Raw genomic sequence first — 21645 nt, 5'->3', positions numbered from 1 at the left:
GCCATCAGAGTGCTGCAAGCTCCAAACATATTACCGTGTTTCCCCGATAATAAGACCTATCCCGAAAATAAGCCCTCTCCTTACTGTGTAAGATTCCTCTAAAATAAGCCCTCCCCTGAAAATAAGCCCTATTGAGATTGCTACTGTAGTGAAGGTGATCCCCTGCGCTACACGCTACATTACGGTACCCTCTGTATGCACAGTCCCCCCCCCCTTGAAATGCACGCCGCGCTCCGAGCTGCATCCAATCAGAGCTGCAGCAGTGAGCGTGTCATCCTGTTCTTCCCCAGTGATTTGCTTCTTGAATAAAGGTACATTTTTTTGTTCACATTTACCTGTTTATTAAAATTGCTGTCAATGTTCATTAAAATAAGCCCTCCCCTGAAAATAAGCCCTCTGGTGTTTTTTCTGTCCAAAAAAATAATAAGATAGTGTCTTATTATCGGGGAAACATGGTATATGTCCCACAGCTGGAGAGGTTAGTAAATGTCTTTCTAAGAAATTGACTCTTAGATGTCAGTATGATATTGATCTGCTAAAAAGAAATGGTTCTTTGACAGGTGTGTGGAAAGAGAAGTGGGGAGACTGTCAGTAAGAAGTATTAATAATGTAAAAAAAGATCAATAAAACTTTCAAAAAGAAAAAAATTAACATCAAATTGATCAGTCAATGTCCTAAAAACCCACTCTAATTTTGTACTCTTCTATGTGTTGTGAAACCAATAAAAGAAATCACTCTTCCAAAGTCAATCAGAGGAACCAGGTTATTTTCCATTATCTTCTCAAAAAAGATGTGAATAAGAATATAACTAACATAACATTGGCCATATAATTAATTGCTATTGTAGCACACTGAAGGAAATGCTGTCATAATAAAGAACTGTGGCCTGCATGGAATCTAGAAAAAAGAAAGATCCCAGAGAAAAAACATCAGTGTTTCTCTAACTCTGCTTAGGAGAGAGGATGCTGTTTCCAGGCAACCAAGAAGGGTTCTATAAACAGAAATATCCCTAGTGAATGGAAATTTAAACTATCCTAATGATTCAAACTTCCCTTAAGACTGTCTAACTCTAGAGGGAGCCAAGATGGTGGAGTAGAAGCACGACCCTCCCACGGCTCCGGCTTCCACCCTCCCCAATCCATGTAAAAAGGGGACTCTAAACAAACTTTGGAGCTGCAGAACCCACAAAATGACACAGAGAAGCTAACCTCCCACTGAGAACAGCCTGGCAGGCTGGCAGGAATTGGCAAGCACAGCGCTCTGGGAGCCAAGCCCAGCACCACGCCGAGGCTTTAGCCCCAGGGCGGGCCTGACCAGCCGCCAGCCAGAGGGACTCCAGATCAGCAGCAGCTGTGGCCGTTTCCAGATTTATCAATACATGGATGCGAAGGACAAGGTGAGAGGCCAGTGCAGTCTGGACTTTGGGACCCAGCAAGTGGGAGTGTGTGGCTTCTACCCCTGGGGCGAGAAACCGCTGAGACGCCAGCACAGCCAGCCAGCGCCACGTGGTGGCTTCAGCTCCTGGCCTGCAGAGTGTAGGGGGACCACGCACCAGTCTGAGGGGTCATTGCTCTTGCTTTAACCTGCTTGGATCTGGATTGCAGCCTAGGGTGGAGGTCCTGGGGTGTGTGTCCAGCTTGCCAGAGCATGTGGAGACCTCAGAGAGGGCACCCATCTAATACCTCCGGCAGCTGAGAAAACCCCAGTGTTTGGGACGAAAACTCCCCTGTCTGGTGGCAGAGTCCTACTGTGGCAAAAAGCCCAAAAGTCAAATCATTGAGTGGCAAAATGAGCAGGCAAAGGAAACAAAGCAGACAGAAGATTCCAACATTACACTCCTATTTGGGGGATAAGAAGGAGCAAGGCATGGAACAGGAGGAAATCAATGAAGTCAGAACTCCTGCACCAAAAGCTTCAAAGGAAAATACAAGCTGGTTACAGGCCATAGAGGACCTTAAGAAGCAGATAAGAGAAGTGGAGGAAAAATTGGGAAGAGAAATGAGAACAATGCAAGAAAATTATGAAATGAGAGTCAACAGCCTGACTGAAGAAAATAATACCTTAAAAAACAGACTGACTCAAATGGCAAAGGAGGCTCAAAAAGGCAATGAGGAGAAGAATGCCTTAAAAAGTCGAATTTGCCAGATGGAAAAAGAATCTCAAAAGCTCACTGAGGAGAATCATTGCTTCAGAATTAGATTGGAGCAAATGGAAGCTAATGACTTTATGAGAAATCAAGATGCTGTTAAACAGATCCAAACAAATGAAAGAATAGAAGGCAATGTGAAATATCTCATGGGAAAAACCACTGACCTGGAAAATAGATCCAGGAGAGATAATTTAAAAATTATTGGACTGCCTGAGAGCCATGACCAAAGTAAGAGCCTGGAAAGCATTCTCCAGGAAGTTCTCAAAGAAAACTGCCCTGATGTTTTAGAACGAGAGGGCAAAATAGAGGTTGAAAGAATCCACTGATCACCTCCTGAAAAAGATCCCAAAAAGAAAACTCCTAAGAATATTATAGTCAGGTTCCGGAATTCCCAGATTAAGGAGAGAATATTACAAGCAGCCAGGAAGAAACAATTTGAATATTGTGGAAACACAATCAGGATAACCCAGGATCTGGCAGCTTCTACACTGAGGGATCGAAGGGCCTGGAATGTGATATTCCGGAGGTCAAGGGAGCTGGGATTAAAACCAAGAGTCACCTACCCAGCAAAACTGAGTATCATGTTTCAGGGGAAAATATGGTCATTCAGTGGAATACAGGACTTTCAAGCATTCTTGCTGAAAAAACCAGAGTTGAATAGAAAATTTGACATTTAGATACAAGAAGCAAGAGAAGCATGAGAGGGTAAACAGGGAAAAGAAATCATAAGGAACTTATCAAAGTTGAACTATTTTTTTTTTAAAGCAATTGGGGTTGAGTGGCTTGCTCGGGGTTGCATGTCCAGTTGTTGTTTCTGGGTGTGGTGCTGAGTGTCTGGGCCCAGATTTGGTCCGGGTTGTCCCGGCACTGGGGTCGGTGCTCTTGCTCGCTGAGCCACCTGGCCAAAGTGGAACTATTAACATTCCTACATGGAAAAACAATAATTGTAACTTATGAAACTTTTCTCAGTAGTTGAAGGGATTAGAAATATATATGTGTGTATATATATATATATATATATGTGTGTGTGTGTATATATATATATGTCTTTATATGAGGGTATGCGGGCATATGAATACATATGTGAATGTGTGTATATACGTTTACAGGTATACACAGATAGAGAGCACGGGACCAATTTAACAGGAAGGGATGATACTTAAAAGGTGAAATTAAGAGGTGAGAGGAATATAATGAGAGGAGATGGGGAGAGACAGAGTGGGGCAAACTATCTCATACAGAAGAGGCAAGGGAAAATGGTTACAATGGAGGGGAAGAATAGGAAGGCAAAAGGGAATGGGTCAACCTTATTCCTATTGAATCTGGCTTGAGGAGGGAGGGAAATACACACTAAATAGGGGATCTCACCCTCCAGGAGAATAGGGGGGGAAGGGGATGTGAGGGGGGATGATGGAAGGGAGGGCAGGCTGGGGGGGAGGGAAGTTGGAAACACCCACTTTTGAAAAGGGACAGGATCAAAGTAGAGAATAGAACAAGTGGGAGGTGGGATAGGAGGGAGGGAAATATAGTCAGTCTTTTACAATACATCTACTATGTTATTGTTTTGCATTAGCCGCACATGTACAACCTATACTGAACTGCTTGTCTCCCCAGTGGGGGTGGGTGGCAGGGGGGGAAGGGAATGAATCTGGAATTGAAAGTTTTAAAATCAAATATCCAAATATATATGTTAAAAAAAAAAAGACTGCCTAACTCTAGTTGTATGACCTGCATACTTACCAACTTCTGATTAAATGTTTTTTAAGATGGTTTCCTCAGTGGATTTATCCATCAAAAAGAAGCTCACAACATGGCTCAGCATTGACTCTTTCTTGGCAAGTCAACCTCTGCAAAGTAATAAGCTGGAATTCTAGCTTATCAGTCTTGATTCTGAGTTTATTTAGTATTAGTTCTGGAGAGCCTAATCACCAGTGGGTAAACATAAAAATGAGTCCCTGAGCCTGCAAAACTCCAGATCAGAGGGGTCATGAAGTACATGCTCCCCAAGGTACTCATGCCACCCCAGCTGCTCTCTTTCACAGGGTCACTGTGTAGAAGTTATCTACTCCAACCCCCTCATTTCAGATCTCTTCCATCACACTACCAAAAAAATGACTAGAAAAGAGGCATTTAATAGAATACTTAGAAAGGCAATTAATTTACTGTAAAGAGAACTGAACTTCCAAGTTTCAAATCAACTGCATGCAAGGAGTGTGACTAGTCAAGTTGTAAACTCTATAACCTCTTCAATTTTAAAATAAGAATAATACTCATGCTGTTTACCTCCCAAAATTCTAAGGAAAGCAGTCTGGAAATTGTAAAACACTACATAAAATAAATTCATCACTTACTACCGTGTTTCCCCGATAATAAGGCACTGTCTTATTATTTTGTTGGACAAAAAAACACCAGAGGGCTTATTTTCAGGGGAGGGCTTATTTTAATGAACATTGACAGCAATTTTAATAAACAGGTAAATGTGAACAAAAAAAATGTACCAGCAAGCAAATCACTGGGGAAGAACAGGATGACGCGCTCACTTTTGCAGCTCTGATTGGATGCAGCTTGGAGCGCGGCGTGCATTTCACGGGGGGGGGGGAACGGTGCGTGTAGCGCAGGGGATCACAATCACTAAAGTAGCAATCTCAATAGGGCTTATTTTGGGGGGAGGGCTTATTTTAGAGGAATCTTACACAGTAAGGGGAGGGCTTATTTTCAGGATAGGTCTTATTATCGGGGAAACATGGTATGTGCAAGGTCCTGGGGACACAAAGACAAAAAGTGAAACAGCCCCCATCTTCCAGACATAATATATAAAATCTGTTCTAGCTCAGAGGTTCCCAAAGTGGGTGATACTGGGAGGTGTGGGGGGGGGGCAGTTTGCTGGATAGATCCAGGGGGGTGGTAGTAGTTGGGTACAATTGGGGGACACTGAATAAAAATAAGGGGGTGGTAGAAGCATAAGGAAAGAAAAGAAGAAAATTTTGAAAAGCCGTTTATGTTTCACCTGTTGTATAACAGAGTTGAAGTTGTAGTAGTTACATTATTTTCCAAATAAATACACAAAATGTAAGTTATAACCCATCAGTGACCAAATCTGCTGACAGCCTTTAACAAGCAAGTGATGGCAGGTGAGGGTGTCATGCATGCATTGTCAGAAAGTCCAGCATGCACTGGCAGGAATATGTGCTAGTAACAACTTGTTTACAATACCATTTGGTTGCATGACATAATATTGTATCATCAAAATTTCAATGCAGGAAAAAACCTACAAATTTAAAATAAATCGTTAAATTTAAGATGCATCATTAAAAAAAAACATATTTCACATGTTTTGAAATGATGCAAATTAAAAAAAACTGTTAAAGAGTTTAAAAAACTTGATGGAGGCGGTGCTGAGCAATTTTTTTTTTGAAAAGGGGGCAGTAGGCAAATAAATTTTGGAATCTCTGGTCTGGCTAGAAAAGATAATATATACACATATGGATATATGCAAAACATGAGATTATTGGGGAGAAGGGAAGAAAGAAATAGCACTTGAGGTCAATCAGTCAGTAAACATTTATTAAGCACCGACTTTGTGACAGGCATTGTGGGAAGGGCTGGAAATACAAAAGAAGTAAAGGCCCTGCCCTCAAAAAGATCACAATCTCAATGAGGAGACAATGAACAAATATGTATAAACAAGCTACATACAGGATAAATAGGAAATAATTTAAAAGGAAGGTACTAGAATTAAGAAGAGTTAGGAAAAGCTTCCTGTGGAAGATGGGGTTTCAGTTGCAACTTAAAGGAAGCCAGTAGGCAGAGATGAAAAGGAAGAATATTCTAGGCATGGGGTACAGTCAGAGAAAATGCCCAGAACTGAAAGAGTATCTTGTTCTAGTAGCAACTAGGAGGTCAGTGTCACTGGATCAAACAGTACATGATGGAGAGTAAGGTAAAAGAAGACTGGAAACATGATTTTTGTATTCGATCCTGGAGGTGACAGTGAGCAAATGAAGTTTAAAATCAGGGGAGAGGGTGGGAAGTGACAATCTGACCCGTGCTTTAGGAAAATCACTTTTATAGCTGAATAGAAGAGACTGAAGTGGGAGACTTGAAGCAGGCAAATTCTCTAAATATGACATAAAGAGGGTCTGGACCAGGGAGGTAACACTTTAAGAGAGAAGGGCAAGAGATCAGAGAGATCTTACAAAGGTGAAATCAACAGGTCTTGGCAACAAATTGGATACTAGAGGTAAGAGATAGTGAAGAATTGAGGGTGACACTTACGTTGCAAACCTAAAGGGGCTGGGATCATGGTGATGTCCTCAACAGTAAGAGGGAATTTAAGAAACAGAAGGGAGGGTTTTGAGAAGACAATGAGTTCAGTTTTGGACATTCTGAGTTTAAAATATTTCCTACGCCTCCAGTACAAGATATCACACAAGCATGTGTGAATATGTGAAACTGGAGGTTAGCAGAAAGGTTAGAGCAGGTCATGTAGATGAGAATCAACAGCACAAAAATGGTAATTAAGTCTAGGAGAGATAATAACATCACCAAGTGAAACAGAACAGAAGAGGGTCCAAGGCAGAACCTTGTGGGACGCCTAGGGTTAGAAGGCATGATGCAGATAAGAATTCAGCAAATAAGACTAAGAAGTGCATTACCATGTAGGAAAACCTGGAGAGAGTGATAATCTTTAAAATCTAGAGAAAAGAGAATATCAAAGAAAAGAGGGTGATCAGCAATGTCAAAGGCTGAAGAGAGGTCAAGGAAAATGAGGATTATCAGGCAACTAAGAGATAACTGGCAACTTTGGAGGTAGGTTTTCAGTAGAATGATGAGACTGGAAGAGGTCTGAAGAGAGTGAGAAGGAAATGAAAGTATTTTATAATAGGCTATCAGGAAAACATTCATATAAAAGTGACCAGATGAGACCTACAGAAAGGGAGGTGACTGAGATGGGGAAGTACATTCCACAAATGTGGACAGCCAGTTTAAAGGTGTAGGGTATACCAAGAAGTACCACATATGAGTAAGAGTAAGAAGGCCAGTTTGGCAGAACAAAAGAGCCCATGCATAATAAGACTAAAAACAGAGTTTATGTTTGATCATGGACATAACAAGAAGTCACTGGATTTTACTGAGTGAAGGGGGTGACATGGTTGGATTTCTTTGTTAGATTTTCCTGACACTTTGGCAGATGTTTGGAACTGCCTCAGAAACATGCACTTGGTATATAGGAGAAGGTAAGAGAATAAGTACAAATCATCAACTATGTGCTAATCGCTGCACTTAATGCTTTTATAAATATCGCATCTGATTCTCACAATAATCCTGCAAAGTAGGTGTTATTAACTTTCCCATATCACAAATGAGGAAAGAGAGGCAAATAGAAGCAACTTGTGCAGGGTCACAAAGCTAAAAAGTATCTGAGGTCAAATTTGAACTCCGGTCTTCCTGACACCAGACCCAATGCTCCATCCATTGTGCCACCATTCACTCTGAGGTCAGTTAAATATAAACTATTATGTCACCAAGAATGGGAAATAACTATTCTTTAACATATTACAACCACCATTTTTCATGGCTTATAGTTCTATGACCACATGCTGGCATTAAATAAAAAATGAACAGGCACTGACATTGGAAGATGAATTGGGGGCAGAATTAAATAAGAATACTAAGATGAACTGAACTGCAGTTAATTATGTATGGAGAACAATCTGGGACTCTGCCCAAAAGGCATATAAACCATAAACCTGTATACCCTCTGACCCAGCAACACTACTACTAGGTCTATATCCCAAGGAGGTCAAAGAAAAAGAACCTATATGTATAAAAATATTTATCGCACCTCTTTTTGTGGTATCAAAGAATTGGAAACTTGGAGGATGCCCACCAATTGGGGAATGGTTGAACAACTTACAGTTTATGAATATGATGGCATACTATTGGGCTTAAAAAAATTTCCCAGAAAATCTAGTACAACTTATACAAATTGATGCAAAACGAAGTGAGCAGAACCAAGAGAATAATCTGTACAATAACAGCAATACTGTAAGAATTATCAACTGTGAAAGACTTAACCTTGGATCAAAACAATGATCCACCACAATTCCAAAGGACTCATGATATAAGATGCTATTCACATTCAAAAACAGAGGTAAGGTAGACTCAAGACTGCAGATTTAAGCATATTTTTCCCCTTCTTTATTTTTCTTACTTTTCTCCCCCTGCCCCAAGGGCTAATGTGGATCTATGTTTTGCATGACTTCATATATCAAAATGGGTATCATATTTCTTGCTTTCTTGATGGATGGGGAAAAAAGTAGATGGAGGAAAATAATTTAGGAAAAGAAGAATTTTCTTCTTTAAAAAGAATACATAGTAAAGAAAACAAAATCAATACCCATGAATTATGGAGTGGCTAAACAAATAGTGGGCCATCAATGCAATGAAATATTACCACAGCACAAGAAACAATGATTATGAAGAATTCAAATAAACACAGGAAAACTTATATGAATTGCTGCAAAATGAAATAAATAGAACCAGGAAAACACAGTATGACTACAACATAAACTGAAAAAGAAACAACCTGACTGCTCTGTAGTTATAATGTCCAAGTTTATACCTGGAAAAAAAAAAGAATAAAAAATATAATCTTGGGATGGCTAGGTGACACAGTGCATAGAGCACCAGCCCTGGAGTCAGGAAGAAGTGAGTTCAAATCCAGCCTCTGACACTTAACACCAAAAAAAACTAGCCATGTGACCTTGGGCAAATCACTTCACCCCAATTGACCTACCTTCCCCCCTCCAAAAAAATAAATAAAATAAATAAAAATTTAATTAAAAAAAAATATATATATATGTGTGTGTGTGTGTGTTATATATATAAATCTTCCTTACTTCCCTGAAGAGGTCAGAGAGATTATAAGGGTGGAACCCTGCATGTACTGTTGAACTCAACTGATAAGTTAGTTTTGCTGAACTTAATTTTTCCTTCTTTTTTATTTTTTGTTACAAATGGGTGGTTTGCTGGATATAAGAAGAAGAAGGAATATGTCTGAAAATTAAAGTAATATAAAAAAGTTGTTTTTTTTTCAAAGTAACCATGCTGCAGTAGAAACAGGACTTTCATGGGGCTACAACTTCTACCTCCCCCAATGCATGTAAAAGGGGACTCTGAACACACTTTGGAGCTACAGAACCCACAAAATGACACAGAGAAGCTAACTTACCACTAAGGACAGCCCGGCAGGAACCTGAGCCCAGCCCCACACTCAGGTTTTAGCCCCAGGGCGGGCCTGACCAACCACCAGCTGGAGGGACTCCAGATCACCAGCAGCTATGGTGATCCAGAATTACCAACACATAGAGGCTAAGGACAAAGTGAGAGGTCAGTGCAGTGTGGACTTTGGTACCCAGTAGTTGGGAGTGCACCGGGGTGAGAAGCCGCTGAGGGCTGCTGTGCAGCTGCTGCCACGTGGCAGCTTCAGCTCCTGGCCTGCAGAGTGTAGGGGGACCAAGCGACCAGTCGGAGGGGTAATCGCTCTTGCTTTAACCTGCTTGGATCTGGATTGCGGTCTAGGGTGGAGGTCCTGGGGTGTGTGACCAGCTTGCCAGAGTGTGTGGAGGCTTCAGAGAGGGCACCCAACTAATACCTCAGGCAGCTGAGAAAACCCCAGAGTTTGGAAGGATGCTCCCCTATCTGGTGGCAGAGTCCTACTGTGGTAAAAAGGCCAGGCTTCAAGTGACTGAGTGGCGACATGACCAGACAAAGGAAACAAACCAAGCAGAGCAATGCAATATTAGACTCCTATTTTGGGGACAAAATGGAGCAAAGAATGGAAGAGGAGGAAGACAGTGAAGTTAGAACTCCTGTACCAAAAGCTTCCAAGAAAAATACAAGCAGATTATAGGCCACAGAGGACCTTAAGAAGCAGATAAGAGAAATGGAGGAAAAACTGGGAAAAGAAATGAGAACACTGCAAGAAAATTATGAAATGAGAGTCAACAACCTGTATGAAATAAAACCTTAGAAAATAGACTAACTTGGGGTGGCTAGGTGGCAGTGAGTAAGAACGCCAGCCCTGGAGTCATGGGGACCCGGGATCAGTTCCAGCCTCAGATACTTAACACCCACACAGAAAAAGAACTGGCCGTGTAACCTTGGGCAATTTACTTAACACCAATTGCTTTAAAAAAAAAAAAAAAGAAAGAAAACAGACGAACTCAAATGGCTAAAGAGGATCAAAAAGGCAATAAGGAGAAGAATGCCTTAAAAAGTCGAATTTGCCAGATGGAAAAAGAATCTCAAAAACTCACTGAAGAGAATCATTCCTTCAGAATTAGATTGGAGCAAATGAAAGCTAATGACTTTATGAGAAATCAAGACACTATTAAACAGATCCAAACAAGTGAAAAAATAAAGGCAATGTGAAATATCTCATTGGAAAAATCACTGACCTGGAAAATAGATCCAGGAGAGAGAACTTAAAAATTATAGGACTACCTGAAAGCCATGATAAAAAAAAAAAGAACCTAGAAATTCTCAAGGAAAATTGCCCTAATGTTTTAGAACGAGAGGGCAAAATAGAGGTTGAAAGAATCCACCGATCACTTCCTGAAAAAGATCCCAAAAAGAAAACTCCTAGGAATATTATAGCCAGGTTCCGAAACTCCCAGATAAAGGAGAAAATCTTACAAGCAGCCAGGAAGAAACAATTTGAATACTGTGGAAACGCAATCAGGATAACTCAGGATCTGGCAGCTTCTACACAGAGGAATCGAAGGGCTTGGAATATGATATTCCCAAGGTCAAAGGAGCTGGGATTAAAACCAAGAATCACCTACCTCGCAAAACTGAGTATCATGTTTCAGGGGAAAATATAGTCATTCAGTGGAATACAGGACTTTCAAGCATTCTTGCTGAAAAAAACAGAGTTGAATAGAAAATTTGACATTCAGATACAAGAAGCAAGAGAAGCATGAGAAGGTAAACAGGGAAAAGAAATCATAAGTAACTTATCAAAGTGGAACTATTTACATTCCTACATGGAAAAATGATAATTGTAACTAATGAAACTTTTCTCAGTATGAAAATAGGTGAAGGGAATAGAAATACATATATATATATATGTTTGTTTATATATATATATATGTATATATCGGAGGGCATATGGGGGTATGAATATATATGTGAATGTGTGTATATATGTTTACAGGTATACATAGAGGGCACAGGACCAATTTATAGGAAGGGATGATACTTAGGTGAAATTAAGAGATGAATATAATGAGAGGAGATGGGGAGAGACAGAATGGGGTAAACTATCTCATATAGAAGAGGCAAGGGAAAATGGTTACAATGGAGGGGAAGAATAGGAAGGCAAAAGGGAATGGGTCAACCTTATTCTCATTGAATTTGGCTCAGGGAGGAAATGACATACACACTAAATAGGGTATCTCACCCTACAAGAGAGTAGGGGGGAAGGGGATGAGAGGGGGAATTATGGAAGGAAGAGAGGGCAGGCTGGGGGGGGGAGGGAAGTTGGAAGCATCCACTTTTGAAAAGGGACAGGATCAAAGTAGAGAACAGAACAAGTGGGAGGTGGTATAGGAAGGAGGGAAATATAGTCAGTCTTTTACAATATATCTACTATGGTAATATTTGGCATAGCTACACATGTACAATCTATACTGAACTGCTTTTCTTCCCAGTAAGGGTGTGTGACAAGGGAGGAAGGGAATGAATCTGGAATTCAAAGTTTTAAAATCAAATGTTTAAATATATATACTATTATTAATACTATTTTACATTTAATTGGGAAATAAGTTATACAGGCACTGAGGCAGAGAGATCCACCATGTCCTACTGGAAAAGTCGAAGGAGGTATGGGAGAAGATATGGGAAAGAACAGATTGGAGGAGGGGATATCCTATGGGACTGCTATTTTGGGGTGGTGTTTAGGGGGAAAACGGGGAGAAAAACAACCATACAGCACTTTTAATGATTCCAAGCTGCGCTTGACACAGAACTCCATTTTTAAATCAAATTTCCTATTGGTGGCTGCAAATTATGAAATAAAACAATTTATAAAGAATAAAAATTATGGATAATCCAAAGGACAATGGAAAGATGGTTGTGCTGGATTAAAGTAACATATCTTACTACAGCAGTGTCTAGTATACAAGAATAAGAATATCTCTGATCAGAGGAGGTAGGTCAGCCATGTAGCTACGGCAAGCTATACCTGACTAGCTTGAGCAGTATACTGCTACTCAAGCAACATTTAAAGACCTAAAAGGTAACCTCTAACACACTGAAAAGCACCTTTATGAAAGAACTCAGACAAGAGTTGAAAGCTATAAGAAGGTATGAATGGGTAGCCATCTATACCACTGGAGGGAATGTTCACAATTGAAGTACTTAAGTATAAAAAATAATCCATTTTCTAAAGGTTCAAAGTTCAACTAATTCAATATTGGCTATACATATAATGAATATACTAATGTGGTAGAAGCTCTGTTATTTTCCTCCCTGGGTTTAAGAGATATGGTCAAGTCTTTTAGTTAACCCAAACTCAAGGCATTAAGGGTACATAAAAGGATGTATAAAGAGATAACAGAAGAAAATCTAGTGCTGCCCTATCCTACTAAAAGAAACATAATTATTATTTTAAAACCCTGTACCTTTTCTTCAAAAATTTCTCCAGATACAAGGCATTCAAATTTATTTCCACTTGTCATTTCATCCCAAATTCCTTTTCGTGCTACCAGACTCCTATGGCAAGTCTACGGACCTATTTGTCAGAGTGTTTATAAATGCATAAAGAAAATACATAAAGGGTAAGCTAGGTGGCACAGTGAATCACCGGCCCTGGAGTCAGAAGGACCTGAATTCAAATCCAGCCTCAGACACTTAACACTTACTAGCTGTATGACCTTGAGCAAGTCACTTAACCCCAACTGCCCTGACTTCCCCCTCCAAGAAGCAAAAACAAAGAAAATATGTAAGATTACAAAGGAAGCCAGTCATACGGAAATATAGTTAACAAAATATTTAAAAACAAAGAAAGGTTAAAAACTTTTGTCCTACAGTTTGAATAAAAATCCAAAGGATTTGAAATTCTACAATACAGAAAATGACTTGTGGTCACAGAAACAGTGACTCAAGAAAGAATCAGGAAAAGAATTCCTTAAAATAACACAATTTAACCATCTTCACATTTTAAAGGTACATTATTGTTGGAAAAGTTCTCATTCCTTGCTGCCATATTAGAAAATATTGTTATTCTGCCACTGGATTTCCCACCTACTGGAGTTTCCGTTCTTATCCCAAAAGTACTTACCTAAAGCTGCCCTACTTACTAGGTTCAAAGAAAATGAATTCCAGAAGATACTTGGCACTCAGGAAAACATGGTATGAATTGCATAAACATTCAATTATGTAATTAAACAGGCCCTTGTGGCCTGAAAATTTATTCAGTATTAATTTTATTGCTTTTAATGGGAAAAAGACATTTTGGTAAATTGGAACCCACCCTACTACAATAATAAAAATCAGTTCTGAAGCCTGTATAATTTCTTACAGAGCTGGTTCATGCCTTTGGCAACTAGCTGGCAATCACGAATCATCTGTCAAAAAACTAAGAGGATTATTTTTAGTTCTAATACCGTTGAAAAGTCCTCTAAGACTTGCCGATCCTTTTGATTGCTTTCCATATACCTCCAATCTGGCTGGTACAGGTAGGAGTGAAAATTTTGCAACAATGGGACCTTTTTTTCCATACTGATTGTCATGTCATCTTCCACAGTGTCCAGAGCTCGAAGAACCAGATAAAATATGCACACAGCATTGCTGAAAAAAAGAGGATGAAATATTTATGTCTCCAAGTATAAATTTATCTCCTAGGGTATTTCACAAGCTATAAAATACTTCAATGACATGTCATATATAATACTAGCACCATCATTTGAAACAGCAAATTAATTTATTCAAAACTCAAATAGGAAAGCTAAAATAACCAAGATTTTTCCCACAATATTCATCATTCTAATCTAATCTAATAAATCAAATCTATACTGACATATACAGGCAATTTATTCAAAATAACTTCAAGGACAGAACCAGGCTAAGAAAAACTGCTGAGTGGCCAGAAAAAAAAACCAACCAAAAACCCTTGGATCAAATATTTCTGAAAAAGATGTATAGAGGATAGACAAAAATTCATTTAAGGACAAGAGTCATTCCCCAACAAATTGAAGGTTAAAAACAGTTTTCAACCAAAGAAATGCAAATGATCAACAATATGAAAAATATGCTGCAAATCATTAAGAAAAATGCAGTGCTCTAAGAAATGACGAAAACATGAAGTATGATGAATACAGAAAAGCATGAGAAAGACTTATATGAACTTATGTTGTTATGTGTCTGTCTTTCATTTTCAAAGAGGACTGTGGCATCAGAAATGATGACATGACTTGCATGAATTAATGCAAAGTGAAATGCACAGATCCAAGAAAACAATATACATCACTACCACAATGACTATAAACAACATACATGACTACCACAAACATGCAAATGGGAAAAAACAACCACCATCAAAAAAGTGAAGAGAAATAATATAAAATTATTAAGAACAAGGCTGGACCCACAGAAGGCATGTAAGAAGACACTTTTGCCCACTCCTTTGCAGAGGTGGATTATCCATAGGTATGGGCTTTACATATGTCAGTTTTTAAAATTTGTACTGACTAGGTTTTTTTTTTCTCCTCAAAATAATTCTTTGTTCTAAAAGATTGCTCTCTGGAAGGAGGAAGGAAAAGGAATACAATGGGGAAACATGGGCAATATAAAAACAAAACATAGCAATAAAAATTTGAGAGGGGGGATTAGGAGTGGGAACAGAAAGCAAATGAAACAATTGGGATTTTGCCTTATATGCAAATAGCAAAGATAATGAAAGGCAAATTGCTAGTGCTGGAGAAGCAGAAGAAATATAGACATACTCGTGCTTTTGTTGGTGAAGATGTACCAGTTCTAATCCTTCTGGAAAATATTGTGAAATTATGCTAAGAAAGTGAATAACTTCATTTAATAACAGCTAATAGCTAACACATATAGCATCTGCCATGTGCCAGGCACTGTGCTATATGCTTTACAAATATTATCTCATTTGACCCTCACAACAATGCTGAGAGGTAGGAGCTATTATTTTCCCCATTTTATAGCAGGGGACACTGAGGCAAATACAGGTTAAGTTGCTGGGTTACATAGCTAACAAGTATCTGGGGCAAGATTCGAAGTCTTCTTGACTCCAGGCCCATCATTCTGTCCACCTCAACACCTAGCTGCCTTCATGTTCTCTGACCCAGTGATTGCTACTGGCCATACACTCCAAGGCAATTAAAGACAGAAAACTTTCATACACACCAAATATTCATTCAGCACTTTTTGTGGTAGCAAAAGACTGGAAACAGGGGCGTCCAGGTGGTGCAGTGAGTAAGAGCACCGGCCCCAGAGTCAGGATGACCTGGGATCAAATCAGGGCTCATATACTTAGCACCCACCCAGAAATAACTGGCCGTGTAACCTTGAGCAAGTTACTTAACCCCAATTGCTTTAAAAAAAAAAAAAGACTAGAAACAGAGTGGGTGCCCAAAGATTGGGAAATGGTTGAATACTGATATATGAATACAATAGAATGACAGTGTGCTGTCAAGAAAGGAAGATTATGAAGAATTCATAGAAGTGGGGAGTAGAAACAGGTCCTCCACGCGGCTCCAGCTCCCACTACCTCCAATTCATGTAAAAGGGGACTCTGAATAAACTTTGGAACTACAGAACCCACAAAATGACAGAGAAGCTAACCTTCCACTGAGGACAGCCCTGCAGCCCGGCAGGAACCTCAGCCCCACCCCACACCCAGGTTTTAGCCCCAGGGTGGGCCTAACCAACCACCAGCTGGAGGGACTCCAAATCACCAGCAGCTATGGTGATCCAGAATTATCAACACATAGATGCTAAGGACAAAGTGAGAGGTCAATGCAGTGTGGACTTTGGTACCCAGTAGTTGGGAGTGCACCGGGGCGAGAAGCCACTGAGAGCTGCTATGCAGCTGCTGCCAAGTGGCAGCTTCAGCTCCTGGCCTGCAGAGTGTAGGGGGACCAAGCGACCAGTCGGAGGGATAATCGCTCTTGCTTAAACCTGCTTGGATCTGGATCGCGGTCTGGGGTGGAGGTCCTGGGGTGTGTGACCAGTTTGCCAGAGCGTGTGGAGGCTTCAGAGAGGGCACCCAACTAATACCTCAGGTGAGAAAATCCCAGCATTTGGGACGAAAGCTCCCCTGTCTGGTGGCAGAGTCCTACTATGGTAAAAAGTGCAGGGGGTCAAGTGACTGAGGGGCAACATGACCAGGCAAAGGAAACAAAGCAGACAGAAGATTCCAACATCAGACTCCTATTTTGGGGACAAAAAGGAGCAAAGCATGGAACAGGAGGAAGACAGTGAAGTCAGAACTCCTGCACCAAAAGCTTCCAAGAAAAATACAAGCTGGTTACAGGCCACAGAGGACCTTAAAAAGCAGATAAGAGAAGTGGAGGAAAAATTGGGAAGAGAAATGAGAACAATGCAAGAAAATTATGAAATGAGAGTCAACAGCCTGACTGAGGAAAATAACACCTTAAAAAATACACTAACTCAAATGGCAAAAGAGACTCAAAAAGGCAATGAGGAGAAGAATGCCTTAAAAAGCCGAATTTTCCAGATGGAAAAAGAATCTCAAAAGCTCACTGAAGAGAATCATTTCTTCAGTATTAGATTGGAGCAAATGGAAGCTAATGACTTTATGAGAAATCAAGATGCTGTTAAACAGATCCAAACAAATGAAAGAATAGAAGGTAAGGTGAAATATCTCATAGGAAAAATCACTGAAAAGAGATCCAGGAGAGATAATTTAAAAATTATTGGACTACCTGAAAGCCATGATCAATGAAAGAACCTAGAAATCATCCTCCAAGAAATTCTCACAGAAAACTGCCCTCATGTTTTAGAACCAGAGAGCAAAATAGAGGTTGAAAGAATCCACCAATCACCTCCTGAAAAAAGATCCCAAAAAGAAAACTCCTAGGAATATTATAGCCAGGTTCTGAAATTCCCAAATCAAGGAGAGAATATTACAAGCAGCCAGGAAGAAACAATTTGAATATTGTGGAAACACAATCACGATAACTCAGGATCTGGCAGCTTCTACACTGAGGGGTCAAAGGGCTTGGAATGTGATATTACAGAGGTCAAAGGAGCTGGAATTAAAACCAAGAATCACCTACCCAGCAAAACTGAGTATCATGTTTCAGGGGAAAATATGGTCATTCAGTGGAATAGAGGACTTTCAAGCATTCTTGCTGAAAAAAACAGACTTGAAAAGAAAATTTGACATTCAGATACAAGAAACAAGAGAAGCATGAGAAGCTAAACAGGGAAAAGAAATCATAAGCCACTAATCAAAGTTGTACTATTAATATTCTTACATGGAAAAATGATCATTGAAATAGATGAAACTTTTCTCAATATGAAAATAGTTGAAGGGAATAGAAATATATATGTCTATAACGGAGGGTATATGGGTGTATGAATACATATGTGAATGTGTGTATATATGTTTACTGGTATACATACAGGGCACAGGACCAATTTAATAGGAAGGAATGATACTTAAAAGGTGAAATCAAGAGGTGAGAGATGAATATAATGAGAGGAGATGGGGAGAGACAGAATGGGATAAGCTATCTCATACAGAAGAAGCAAGGGAAAATGGTTACAATGGAGGGGAAGAATAGGAAGGCAAGAGGGAATGTATCAACCTTATTCTCATTGAATTTGGCTCAGGGAGGAAATGACATACACACTAAATAGGGTATCTCACCCTATAAGAGAGTAGGGCGGAAGGGGATGAGGGGGTGGTTGATGGAAGGGAGGGCGGGCTGGGGGGAGGGAAGTTGGAAGCACCCACTTTTGAAAAGGGACAGGATCAAAATAGAGAATAGAACAAGTGGGAGATGGGATAGGAGGGAGGGAAATAGAGTCAGTCTTTTACAATATACCCACTATGGTAATGTTTTGCATTAGCTACACATGTACAACTTATACTGAATTGCTTATCTTCCCAGTAAGGGTGGGTGACAAGACAGGAAGGGAATGAATCTGGAATTCAAAGTTTTAAAATCAAATGTTTATATATATATATATATATATATATATAATTATTATTATTATTATGAATACTATTTTACATGTAATTGGGAAATAAGTTACACAGGCACTGGGGCATAGAGTTCCACCTGCCCTACTGGAAAAGTCGAAGGTGGTATGGGAGAAGATATGGGAGAGAGTAGATTCGAGGAGGGGATATCCTGTGGGACTGCTATTTTGGGGCAGTGGGAAGGAGAAACAGGGGGAGAAAATCTGTAACTCAAAATCTGGTGGAAATGAATGATGTAAATTAGAAGTTAATATAGTATTTGAAAAATGAAAAAAAAAGAATTCAAAGAAGTAAGAGATTTTTATAAAGTGACTTAAGAGCAAAGAAAATGATACAAGGAAAAATCTATATACAAGGAAATCTAAACATAAGTAGTACCAAAAGGAAGTGGAGCTCAGATCAAACTGTCATGAACAATATCAGACTTGGAGAACCTGATGAATTTATGATGTTTCTCTCCCCTTGGTAAAAAGTTGGGGGCTACAGGCACTGAGTGATACATATACTGTCACAGGTCATAGTTGATTAGTTTTTTGGGTTTATCTTAACTTTAATTATTTTCTATTTTACAGGTTAATAAACTGAAGTTGGGGGAAGAGAGTGTTAAAATGACTTGGCCAGGACTACACTGTTAGCAAATGTCAGGGCCAAGATTTCAATCCAGGTGCTTTCCAATTCCAAACTAATTATTCTTTCTACCATACCACTCTACCCTTTGTAAACTGTATTAGAAGCTCAGTACAAATTCTATACTATGTCCTACACCTATATATGGTATAGCAGAAAGAGGACTGGACTAGAGTGCTGAGAAGGCAGAGGTTTGAGATCTGATACCACTATTGACTACTCATAAAATCTTGAGCAACTTGCTTTAACCTTTCTCTGAGCTTTAGTTTGTAAAGTAAGGAAAATAATATTTACTCTACCTCCTTCCCATAGTGGCTATGAGGCTCAGATGAAATAATGTATGTAATGTAAAAACACTATATAAATTCAACTCAATGAACATTTTTAAGGGCCTGAGGGTAGGGACAGAACTTTAAGAGACATAGTCCCTTGCCTTTAAGACATACAAAAAAAAACTTTCATAAAAAGACACCATAAGTTCATGGAGGTGCAAAGTGCTACATAAGGTCTGAGAGAATAAAAGTTATTCACAACTGGGAAAATCTGGGAGAGTTTTATGGAGGGGAAAGCATGCAAATTGGACTTTCTTTCCATCTTTCTTATTTGTAGTTTAATATATTTTAGTAGCAAATATACAGGAACAACACAAAAGTCAGACATATCAAAAACACATATTTGCATGTAAAACAACTCATTTTAGGTTAAAGATGGAAGGAATTGATACAATTTTCAAAAATATATCTTAATGTTGAAGAAACATACTCATATGGCTCAAAGACAATTCATAAAAAGAAGGTCCACCCCCAACCCCAACCCCCACCCCCAGAAAAAGCAGTTAAGTCCTTCTTCAACAGTGAACTTCTTTCTTCATGAGTTGTGTTTGGTTTACCACTAGGCACATTTTATATATTAAGAATCAGATTACAGAGAAAGATTTCAAACTGAACAAAAGATAAATAAACTTTGGATGTCACATAGTCAAGGTCATAAGTGCCTCCTGGCTTATAGCCCCACCTTTATATGCAACAATGCTCTCTGATCGATCACCATATGAAAATTTACAATCTGCCTAAAGTTTTCTTCACCACTATCCCCACAGGATTAGTTATACCTAACTAAAAAGCAATATATACAGGGCTGGCATACAAAACTTTACAAATACTTTGCAGTCAAGATACAGAGAAAGGGATCTCAGTCTAAACATCTGGCATGTACATAGAGGCACTGATCAAAAACATTAATTCACAAAACCTGCAGGAATAAAACTGCCACTGCCACCTAAAAGTGAACTATGCCAATCCCCTTTTCAAATGTCATTAAATGTCAGGGTGCCTCAAGGGGAATTCCCATCAAAAATGTGGAAATTTCAACTCTGGGCACTTTTATATGGGTTGGAAAACAATCTAGACAAGACATATTGCAGAAAAGAAGGAATATTAGGCTTCATTCAAGTCAACTCTTCACAACAACCTCAGTTCCATGCTGCATAAATCAGATGAGTCAACTATCCCATAAAGGAGGTTCTCCTTCCAAGAAGTACACCATAGCTGACAGTACTCACCGCAGCTCACTATCGAGCGCCTGGATAACGGCAGCAAAGCTGCGGCTGGTCTGGTTCAAGTACTTGTAACAAGTTTTCAGGCTATCGCTGAGAGAGTCCTGTGGACAGAGAAGACAGGCAGAGGTGGAGGTGGAAGCAGAGGTTGAAGAGGCACGGGGCTGGGGTAGGCGAGAGAGAGCAGGGGGCCAATAACACACTCCTTCCCCTTTGCACCAATCCCGACTAGTCCAGGGGAAGAAAGCAAACACATAACAGCGCTGGGAGTTCCCAACCCCTATCCCAGAAGCTCTGGGTGCTGCTGTAGGAGTCAGCCCCAGAGTGAGCTTGAAAAGAGCCCCAGCCTTGGTGCAGCAGGCAGCAGCCATGGGAGGCGGGGTTCAGTGCAGAGGCAGGCAGGAGTTCCTTTCCATGACCTGAGGGAGAAGATCTGTAGACTAGGAGTAGCCAAGTATTGACTTCCCAGCCCCCAAACAAACAGGAGCTCCCCCGTTTCAGTCAGATAAACAGCCAAAGGCCCCTGGGACACCCACTTCCACTCCATGCTCCGCCCACACATGGAATACCAAGTGCCCACTTCCTTAACCCTTCCTTAACCCACTTCCATTTCCTTAAGCCCAGGTACTACAGTTGCTACTCCCTACAAAATAAAATTTGAACTTACAGGAAAGGTGAATATTCCTGTTATAGTATTTGACTACAATTTGGGCTGGTCTTTTAGCTGAGTTGTAGATCACTAGACTATTTACACTTCTTAAACAAGAAATAAGGGGCAGCTGGGTGGCACAGTGGATAGAGTGACAGGCTCAAAGTCAGGAAGACTAATCTTCCTGAATTCAAATCTGGCCTCAGACACTTACTATCTGTGTCACCCTGGGCAAATCACTTACCCCTGATTTGCCTCTGTTTCCTCATCTGTAAAATGAGCTGGAGAAGGAAATGGTAAACCATTTCAGTATTTTTGCCAAGAAAACTTCAAATGGGGTCACTAAGAGTCTGACATGACTAAACAACAAAAAGACTAAGGGCAAATTGTACAAAAGAAGTATT

General features: G+C 39.8%; 1 protein-coding gene across 1 annotated transcript in view; it reads right to left on the bottom strand.

Moving 5' to 3' along the window:
- Positions 1-21118, bottom strand: part of FDFT1 (farnesyl-diphosphate farnesyltransferase 1) — a 30718-nt gene extending 9600 nt beyond the window's left edge. Inside the window, exons 1-2 of the mRNA XM_069081366.1 lie at positions 20599-21118; positions 13822-14005 (exon numbers count right to left, since the gene is read on the bottom strand). Coding sequence (XP_068937467.1) covers positions 13822-14005; positions 20599-20963 — 549 coding nt within the window. The 5' untranslated portion in view covers positions 20964-21118. The remainder of the gene's footprint in view (positions 1-13821; positions 14006-20598) is intronic.
- Positions 21119-21645: the final 527 nt, after the last annotated feature.

This window comes from Petaurus breviceps, unplaced genomic scaffold (genome assembly GCF_028583685.1).
Source record: "Petaurus breviceps papuanus isolate PSGF00001 unplaced genomic scaffold, PetGlider_PUasm1.0 98913, whole genome shotgun sequence".
Taxonomy (NCBI): Eukaryota; Metazoa; Chordata; class Mammalia; order Diprotodontia; family Petauridae; genus Petaurus; species Petaurus breviceps.
The sequence above is the reverse complement of the archived record's forward strand: the minus strand, read 5'-3'. Positions and strand labels throughout refer to the sequence as shown.